This window comes from Zosterops lateralis, assembly GCF_965231275.1.
Source record: "Zosterops lateralis genome assembly, chromosome: 3".
Classification (NCBI taxonomy): Eukaryota; Metazoa; Chordata; class Aves; order Passeriformes; family Zosteropidae; genus Zosterops; species Zosterops lateralis.
In genome coordinates, this window is record NC_139764.1 from 110757037 (window position 1) to 110767240 (window position 10204).

General features: G+C 48.1%; 1 protein-coding gene across 1 annotated transcript; it reads right to left on the reverse strand.

Annotated features, from left to right (window-relative positions):
* Nucleotides 1-620: 620 nt before the first annotated feature.
* Nucleotides 621-6089, reverse strand: NEIL2 (nei like DNA glycosylase 2). The gene is made up of 4 exons (XM_083857518.1): nt 4323-6089; nt 3226-3557; nt 2194-2390; nt 621-1839 (listed from the first exon to the last, which is right to left on the reverse strand). Exons 1-4 carry the CDS (start codon nt 4593-4595, stop codon nt 1523-1525), a joined length of 1119 nt encoding a protein of 372 aa, XP_083713644.1. The 5' UTR covers nt 4596-6089; the 3' UTR covers nt 621-1522.
* Between the last annotated feature and the right edge of the window lie 4115 nt (nt 6090-10204).

Below are 10204 nucleotides of genomic sequence, written 5' to 3' on the forward strand. Positions count from 1 at the left end.
GTGCTGAGAACCCAACACAGACCCAGCTCCAGCTCCATCTTCATCCTTCAAAGTGCAAGATTCAGCTTTTGGGGGTGGTATTTTTTTTTTGTTTTGTTTTGGTTTTTTGGGTTTTCTTTTTTTTGTTTTGTTTTTGGTTTTTTGACTGGCTTTCTTCCAGAAGCTGGGCTTTGATCACCATTGTGTGTCCCTTCTAACTCAGGATATTCTATGATTCTTCGTTTTGGAAGAACACTTTGTCAAGATCCTGCAGAAGGGACATTAACCACCTTCTTCAACCCCATAACCCCATTAATTGGTTTATTCAGCAATCCCATAACCTGCAACCACTTCAAGGCATTGCAGTTCACAGGGGAGAGGCTGTGCAAGTCTTGCTTAGGAATCAGCTGCTTAAAACTGAGGTGTTTACCTCCAGCATTCCCAGCTGATTTGCAATCCATCTTTAAATCCATTAATGAGAACACTTATACAACTAAGGAAAGTCACTGGCACCACAGGCAGCACCAATGAGGGAGCTGTTAACCAATTCCAGGTAGCTGGAATTTCTGTGTACACCCCAGTTTTTAACCAAGAAACTGCCAGGAAGGATACACACTTCAGATGAACATCACCAATTCCAATTCCAGCTTTTATTTTATTTTTTTTTTTCCTGAAGTCAACAACTTACCATTAAAATAAACTCAAATCCAGGGAGAGAGGACAGCAGCACTTCCCACCTAGTGTATAGAGACACAGCTCTATTTCCAAACCTTTCTGCTTTCAGGTTTCCTTGGAGATCCTGAGTTTTATGCAACACTGTCACACTCTGTATTTTTTTATTATTATTATTTTTACAGTGAGATCTGAAATTGGAAGTTTGCCACAAAGCTGAAACCTGTGGGTGCAGAGATGAGCTCCACCAAGCACTGCTGACGTATATTTTGTATATGTTGACGTGGAAGGAGGGAGCTGTTCCTGTCAGAGCTGACACAGGGAACAGCCCCTAATGTTTAACCACACCCAATCACAGCCCAGCACACAGGTATTCGGCTCCAGACAGAGGCAGGATTATTTAATTCCTAATTAATCAAGCTGCTTAGGCAGAGGGATATCCTCTGTTTTGCTCACTCCTCCAAGGTCAAAGGACAGGATCACTTCAGACCACAGCAACCTCCTGCTCAACCCTTTAAATTTCCCATCCGCTGCCACCTCAACAGGGCAACCAAAACACCTCAGAACTGGTCAAACTCTTTACACTGCTGTGCCACTGTGACAAAAAAAAAAAAAAAAAAAAAAAACCAAAAAAAAAAAAAACACCACAACAACAACAACCAAAAAAAAAAAAAAAACCCAAAGACAACCCAATGTGCCCAATGTGGACAGCCACTTTTTCCTTTCTGCAGCCACTCAGGGGACCTGGGACCTGCACTGAGCACTGAACTGTGCCAGCTCCCTAAGGCCCAAACTCAACAGCCTCAAAGCAAACACAGAAACCTTCTAGGACAACGAAGAGCACAGATCAGAGACCACCCTGCAGGACAGGTCACTCAGTGACTGGGGAAGGGTCCCCATCTCCTGGCAGCACCGCAGGCTGGCACTGAGGGCACCACCACGTAACTCTCTTGAGGCCACCCGAGGGTCCAAAAGTGCCCTTCATCAGGGGATGGCCCAGGGGACACTGCTCCTTCTGGTACACCTGGGGGTGCAGCCCTTGGCCACACAGTTTGTTGTGCAGCCACTCAGAGCTGAACTGAACGGCACAGTCCAGCAGATGCTCCAGGTCTGAGAGAGCCAAGAGGGAGCCGGGTGTTAACGGGTGGATCCTGGCCAGGTACAAGATCTCATTCTTAATGATGTTCCCTGGAAGGGGGGGTCAGAAACAAGGAGACAGTATAAGGATATTTCTAATCGAGGAAATGCAGACTGCCGGCTCCAACCTCAAGGTTTCTGCCTCAAGGATCACAGCCAGCAACACCATTCCCTGTACCAGAGGTGACATCCAAAAGAGTAGGCTTAGAGCTGGGGTTGGACTGGAAGAGGTTCTCTTCCCTCTACCATTGTTACATACCTTGAAGGTGACCACATGCCCTCAGCTAGATCAACCAGGAGCTCTTAGTCTAAAGAGCAAACTGCCCAGACACGCACTCCTGCATCCATAGACATCCCACCCACCTTCCTCCATTTCTCCTTCTGCCCCTATTCCCTGGAACTCACCCAGCCCTGAAAAATATCTTTGGTCTAGGAGGGTGTAGCAGATGGGGTTAGGTGCACAGAGGGCACGCAGCGCCCGGCCACGGTGGAATTCCACAGACAGGATGTCAGAAGCAGGATCAGCCCTTGGAGAGGAGCACCAGAGCATCCGGCAGTTGTAGAAAACAAGGAAGCCTCCACTCTCAAAGTGCAGAACCAGCCTGGGAGAAGCAGGGAAGTTGGAGTCTCCCATCAGAAACACCTCTGAACTACTTGTTATACTCTGCAGCTGGCCACTGTCTCAAGGCAAGGTGGCATCTTTAGTGATTGCAGCCATGAAGATTGGTGGGGAGCCCACACAACTGGTGGAGAGTTTTTCCTTCTGCTGCCCTGTGACCTTGGATGACCAAGCCTCCAGCAGGACAGTCCACAAATCAGAGGAATGGATGTTAAAAGTAGCACAAAAAACTGTTTAAAAATACTTGTACAGGAATAAAGTCATCCCTCAAAAATTACAGAATTATTTGGGTTGGAAGAGAACCCAGAGATCATCTTGGGCCACCCCCTGCCATAGGCAGGGACACTTTCTCCCACCCCAGGTTGTTCCAAGCCCTGTCCAGCCTGGCCTTGGACACTTCCAGGTTTCCAGGGGCAGCCACAGCTTCTCTGGGAAGCTGTTCCCCCTTGCTCTGTACAATTCCAGTGGGATACAGGACACAAACCATAGCCATGTTTTCAATTCACTGCTGCCTTCAACAGCATCACTCCAGCCTGTGATTCTAGGCTTGAAGGCTTTTTCAAAAGCACATAATTGGGAGAAACTGGCATTTTTAGGGCATGATTCAGCCTGGCATCCTAAAACTTATCTCTTCAAGAGAAAAATCTTAGCAGAGCTGGTCCTGTAACACCCAAGCAGTTGCATCCTACAATTCCACTGCGGATTTTCTGGTTGAACACATCCCACATTCACTCATGCCTTAAAAATTACCAGAGAAAATCAAGGCTAGGAGCATTCCCACACAGATTTGGTTTGGGAGAAAAGAGAAGAGGAAATACCTGGGCACAGGATCCTTCCAGTCCCCCCTTTTATTGGCTCTGTTTGCCCTCGAGAACTCATTTGCCCGGACACTGCCAAACATGCCAAAGTGGATGCGCAGCCAATTGCCCCGACCCTCTGCTGCCTCTGGGGCTTCAGATCTTGAATGCTGGGCTTCCTGCAGCTCCTCATCCTGGGAATTGTGTTGTGGAGCACCAACCTGTCCTTGCTGTCCCTGGGCAGGACAGTGGGCCCCACAAGCAGCCTCTCCTTGTAGCATTGGCTCTTCTGCAGTTGGTCCAAAGGGACCTTCGGCTGTCACAAATGCCAGGTACAAGTTCTTCCCATGAACCTGAGAAAAGAGGTGGGATGTGCTCATGATCCATAAAGGATCGAAGCATTCTAGAAAGACTTGGGTTAGAATGGACCTTAAGGCTCATCTCATTCCAAGCCCCCAGCTATAGGCAGGGACAACCTCCCCTAGACCAGGTTGCTCAGCCCTCATCCAACCTGACTTTGAACACTTCCAGGGATAAAACCTCTGGCTATTTCCATACAAGTGACTTACTTTCTACAACCTCTATTAGAGGGCACACCAGCCCATGCTGAGCATGGGATTCACTAGCATCCAATCCATTCCCATCAGAGCTGGGGTGATCCTTGCAGATTCCTTTCTTTGCCTGCCTGAAGCACAAGGTGTTCAGATGCCACTCAATTCTGAATCCCTCCCAGGGGCTTCCATCAGGCTCAGCAGGACACACACTCAGGGGTTTGAAATTTGTCATCATCGCTTCTGATTTATCTTCCCACTTTCTGCTGTGTGCATTTCATGCTTTTGATTTTGCTTCCCATCTTTAATCAGAGGTGAGGCTGCACCAGGGTTTGGCCAGTCACGTACAAATCGTCATCTGAAGGTGTCAGGACAGTGAAGCCCCAGCAGGACTGACCCAGTGTGACTTCTGACAAGTACCCACAGCACAGACACCTCAGCTTAGCCAGGTGAAACCCTCAGGGGAACATTCACAGGTTCTGCACCTTCTATCACCCAGGTGTGGGACAGCAGTGACTTCCCTGAGACTTGTCATGGATCTGTAAATTCAACTGTCGAACAGCTCACCTGGGAGTCCTGGAGCCTCAGGGCGTTCAGATCATTCACATTGAGCTTCCTGCTGCTTCCCCCCACCTTGGCCACCACTTGTCCCACAAAAGGGGAGGTCAGCAGCTGGAACTTCCTCACTGATGGGCCCTCTGGCATCTCCAGCAGCTGCAGAGGGATTAGCAGGTCCTTGTCACACTCTGCCCTAGACTGGAAGGGAAGCTGCAACTCAGAAATACACAAAACATTCTCCTGATTTTCCTCCTTAAGTTCCTGTGGCAAATTTATCTCCATGAAGATAAATAGGACCAGGGAGGTGGAGGAGTTTGCATCCTATCAGATATACATAATTCAATCCAACATAGCCCTGAACAACAAACTCCAATGGCAGTTTTCACGCTACAAGCAGGAATTTGGCCTGGGGAATCTCCCAAATTCCTTTTTTCCTGGGGTAGTGGAAGGTTTCCCTGCCCACATCAGTGGGGTCAGAAGTAGATCTTTAAGATCCCTTCAACCCATTCCATTCTGTGATTTTATTAGTGACCCAGAAGCAGCACAGGCCAGTGACCCATCTTTTTCCCTATACACCATGGGAAGTGCTGCTCTCATGGAAAGATCAGCCCTGGAATTAGAACATCTCCACCCCTTGCTTTACCCACTGCTTGCCCCACTGACTGCAATGGCGTGGAACCAGTCAGGGAGCATTCCTACACTCTGCTAAAAGCATCTGGGAGCAGAAGGCTCGGGATGAGGGGGAGATGAAGCAGCACCATCCTGCAGTTCTTTCCAGGAAGTCACACCAATACATAAGGATTTTATTTCTGGCATGAAGCCCCAGTCACTTGCAGTTCTTCTGAGGACTTCTGCTGGCTGTGGGTATACCAGGAAAGCTCAGTTTGGCTTTCATCCCACAGCACCAGTTCTCTCTGCAGACTAATCCCAGCACTGATCAGAGGCTCAGCTTCAAGCTCCACAGCACTCAGTACACGGCTCTGAGGCACCTGGCACAGCTCTGAGACAACTTAATGAGAAAATCAACAGCAGTCCTGGAGACTCCCACCAGAAGAGCCATTCCTGTGCTACAGGACAAACTAAATCACTTTTGGAAGGGCTCAAAAGGACAACACGTTAGGGAACATTAATTTAATGTCTTAGATCCAGGTACAGATATTGAATGGTCATCAAAACTAAATTTACCAAGGGCAAAAGCTTGAGCTTTAGTGCTCTGCCTTCAAGGGCATGTGATGATTATTTACAGGCCTGCTCCAGTTTTAGCCAAAAAATCTGCATATTTTCTTAATCAAGAGACAGCTGAAGAGATGGACCTGCTGGCAAAGGCACCAGCAGCAGTTTGGTTCCCTGGAAATAGCTGGACACAAGTCACCCAAGGAGTCTGTCCTGACTATCCAGGCACCGGCTTCATGTCAGAAAGCATGTATTGAGCCCCAGGACAGCTCACACAGCCCAGAACTCACATCCCAGGGATGTTCATCACCTGCAGAGCTCTGACTGCTGCTAAGTCAGTTCTCCACAGGCTCCTTGTGAGAGACTGGAAGTGCTGTGAACTCTGTAAGGTATTAATCAGGTTAATACCTTACTGGTAATACAGGGTTCACACTGCCCCAGCTCTAACCTGTCTGACAGCAAAGGCACACTCAAGAGGGAAGACTGCCCTCTTCCCCAGCACATCAGAACCACCAGGATCTGCCATCCTTATCCCAATGTAGCTGATTCCCTTATCTCTATGGGCTTCCTTATTTCACGTTTTTATTCTAGATCCACTTCAGCCTCAAGCATTCCCCTCTCCAAGGAGGAAAACCATCTCCAGCCCTGTGCAGGGCATGACCCCCATCTCACCATGAGCAGAACCACCTCAGCTGTTACCTCTGCAGGCCTGGGGCAGGGAGCCAGGCCTCCAGGGAAAATCCTCCCCCTGTACGGGCTCATTCCCAATCCTTGTGCCCGGACAAAAGCCCAGCACCCACAGCAGAACAAAGCAAGGATAAAGGCTCACTCCAGCTCTGCCTGCACCCAGGGATTGCAGAAAGGCCCCCTGTGACCTTACACCCCTGGGCAAGGCTCCTACAGGGGCTTGAAGGCACAACTCTGACCCTCCACATGCAGTCAGGGGGGTGCAGAGCTCTCCATCTTCTCACACTCAGCCAGTATCTCATCAATTTGCAGCCATCCTAAGAAAACAGGCACTTACTTCCCACCCCACTCTCACACACATCACCCCAGGGCAGTGAAGACACCCAATCCCCAAATTCCTGCATCCAGCTCTCATCAACTTCTCTCCCCAGGCCCACCCTGTGCATCCATTTGGGGAACAGGCTGGGCAGCCTTTCCCCCCGACTTCATTGCCTCCCCTCAATCCCTCACAGCCCTTCCTCTGCCTTCAGCCACCTCCCACAGCACCTCTACCCACCCTCAACACGCCCTCCTACAGCCAAACCCCTTCCAGCCAGCTCCTTTTATAAGGGAGGAAGATCCTCCCTCCCCAAATAGCCGGGGAGCTCCCCAGTTGGCTGCTGGGGAGGGATGGGCGGGTTCCAGGTGCTGATCTCACTCTCCCCACCGGCTGTACCAGTCTGGGAACTGGTTAGACTGGGAAGGAAGCTGGGCAGTACCTGGCAGGGTGATTGGGTGCTTAGAGCAGGGCTGTGCCCCTACAGAGTGGGAGGTGGCTGAGCACAGCCTGTGTTTACAGCCTGATTTCAGCTCGAGGGTGTTGTCCCTGAGTTCAGCTGGGAGCTTTCAGGCTGAACAAGGCTCACTGAGTAAAACTTAGTGAGAAGGCAAAAAAGCGAAGTCATGATGGTTTTTTAAGTGCCCCCAAGAGTTTTTCCCCCTCTCTGCTGTGTTGGGGGTGTTACCAATACTGGGGCTTTTCCTCATTTATATTAAAATCATAGTCACAGACTGGTTTGGGTTGGAAGGGACCTTAGAAATCATCCAGATCCACCTCCCTGCCCTGGGCAGGAACACCTTCTACTAAACCAGGTTGCTCCAAGCCCTGTCCAGCCTGGCTTTGAGTTGCTCCAAGCTGAGTCTATCACCTCTGAGTTTTCCATCCTGTGTTGGTCATCCCAAATGTATACGAGGAGGGCTCTGTGTGGCTCTGGGGCCTGGAGGCAACATTGATTCTCCTGCTTGGGAATTCCCAGGTCTAGGCAATTAATTTATCAAAGATTTCAGTTCTCATTAATAAGCTAATATTTATTATATAGGAATTTTATATAGGACAAGGAGTACTGGGTGCAAGTTGAAGGAGGGGACATTTAGATTAGATATTAGGAAGAAATTATTAACTCTGAGGATGGTGAGATAGTGAAAGAGGTTGCCCAACGTGGTTGTGGCTGCCTCTGGATCCCTGGAAGTGTCAAAGGCCAGGTTCAATAAGGCCTCGAGCAGCCTGGTCAAGTGGAAAGTATTCCTGCCCATGCCAGGGGGTGGGACTAGATGAGATTTAAGGTCCCTTCCAACCCCTTAACATTCTATGATTTGGAAAAACATTCCCACCGCGAGGGTGGTCAGACACTGAAAAGGAGCCCAGAGAGGTGGTGGGATTTCCCTCTTGAGGTATTTTCAAAACTTGACTGAACAGGGCTCAGAGAAACCTGATCTCATATTTTCTTGACTTAAAATTCCCTGTAATTCCTTCATTGTGAGCTCTCTGGGTCAGGACCCACTTCCCCAATTCTTCTCCAGGTGCATTTCATGTGTTTAGTATTTCAACCCCCCGCCCTCTTCAAGAAGCCTATGAGGGTAGACAGAATCAAGCAGAAACCTTCTGGTTTTATTATCATTGTTTTATTTCCATTAGTTCTAAAGGTGTAGAAGTTACGTGGATTGGTAGCCATACTACATCATAATAGATATTTTTTTACATCTTTAAATAATTACAGCTTGTTCAGTTGGTTGGTTTCCGTCTCCCCTTTACAAATAAGTGTCTGTTTCCATGAGACCTTCCCAGATGACCTGGGAAGCTTCAAACTTTACACATGGGGAGAAAAAAAAAAGCAAAACAAAACACCACCCCTGACATAGTCACAGCTTCAATGTTACATTGAGAGTTGTTGATTGGTTTTAAAGCTCCCTTGCAATATTCCCGAGCTCCTCCTGATTGCACCGTCTCCATCCAAGCCCATAAGATTGCAAGTGATCTGTGGACCTTGTCTGATCAATTTACAAAGAATAACTGGAGTGGATCAACACACTGCACTTCCACAAAGAGCAAAGACATTTGGAAGTGGTTAAATGACGTTTCTTGCCCCCCTGCCCATCTCACTTTGGTGGCTACTGGGCCAGTGCCAAGGTCTGGTTTGGCACAACCAAACCTTGTGCTGTAAACCCTTCAGCATCAAAATTTTCCTGATTAAGGATGATCTCAAGGGGAACTAATCCCACAAATGGATTTTTAAATGTGCTGAGGGGTTTTGCAGGAGTGGGCCCTTCCCTCTTGCTCCTCAGGGAAGGGATAGTTCTCGGTCCTGTATTTGTGTAGGACCTGGTATGGATCTCACCAGGTTCTCCAGCAATAAAAGCATTAATAAAACCAGTAATTACTTTGCCTTAATGGGTGTCTAATAATTGTATATAATTCATTACCAAAGCAGGCTCTAACTGCCTCCCCCATCACAGGCAGGAAAGCAGAGCTCAGGTAGAACCTGGAATTTTGTAATTGGCTCTTCTTGCTGGAAGGAGCTGAGTGTCCTGAAAGTGGTGGCACTTTAATCCTCTTGGTCTGTCACTTCTGGAGTTTGCCATCCTGCACTGACCTCCTACCTGCAAGTTGTGGCTCAGTGATTCCTGGGCTTGGAGACCACTTTGAGCCTCCCACAATGACTCCTTCCATGGGAGTCCCCAAGTGTGAGCAATTAAGTTGCCAGTGATTCTTGGAAAAACATTTCCAGCATGAGGGCAGTCAAACGCTCTGTTGAGGTTTCAAGTTCACCAATCTAAGTCTGCCTTTAGCACCTCTATCTCTGCAGTCTGATCTACTTGTTCATTGTTTCAGTGCTCCTCATCACTAATTGGGTTTTGCCTCACAGCTTTTTTCAATCAATGCAAAACCAGCACACACTGGAACAGGAACCCAGAGAGGTGGTGGGATTTCCATCCTTGGGAATATTCAAAAGTTGCCTGAACAGGGTCTTGAGAGACTTGATCTCATCCCTTCTGAGTTAAATTATTCTGTAATTTGATCATTAGAAGCTCTGAAGGAGGAGACCCATCAATTATGGTGTGTTTGTACCCCACATGAAATGGTGATGCTGCATCTTGAGATCAGTCTCTCACCATCCTGATATCAGTGTTGGCCCGAAAAAGACAAAATCACTTGGGCCAACAGCAGCTCTACAACAGTTTTCGGTGATTGAAAAGAACCACAGAACCTGGTGTATCCAAACTTCTGCTTCTGGTGCAGAAAAGGGGACAAAAGAGCTAATTTCTACCTCTGAAGAGTTGTCCTCTACCCCTAAAGCTGCCCTCACAGCCCCCAGAGCTTCACCTTTTGAAAGCAGATGTCTTGTTCTGTTAGCAGGGACTTGTAAATGCTCCTCACTCTGTTTGAAGAATTGTTTTTCAGGCTTTGAGGAAAGCTAAAATCCAATTCATAAATCTCTACCAAGAGAACATAAAGCAGATATGTTCTGCAGGGATTTTTCCTTCTGGCATTATAATCAGAGTTCTTTCTGGCATCTCTGAGTGGGTTCTAAGGGCAGGAAAAAAATTCTACCAGGGAATTTGGCTTTGAGGGAAGGAGGAGGAGCACAGCAATAGGGAAGGTAGACAGAACCACTGTGAGCCTCCAGATGGAAAGAGAAATTTGAGTGTGGTTGGTCTGGACTTTTAATCCTTTCCAGGAAGCTCGACTCCCTCTTGGGCTTTCCAGGGTAGTT

What these genes read in the sequence shown, in the direction of transcription:
- NEIL2 (XM_083857518.1), bottom strand. Translation starts at nt 4,595, where the DNA reads ATGGAGATAAATTTGCCACAGGAACTTAAGGAGGAAAATCAGGAGAAT. An exon ending in TGAGGCTCCAGGACTCCCAG is followed by an intron (nt 3,558 to 4,322) that starts GTGAGCTGTTCG and finishes CTCTTTTCTCAG; the next exon opens with GTTCATGGGAAGAACTTGTA. An exon ending in AAGATATTTTTCAGGGCTGG is followed by an intron (nt 1,840 to 2,193) that starts GTGAGTTCCAGG and finishes CCCCCCTTCCAG; the next exon opens with GGAACATCATTAAGAATGAG.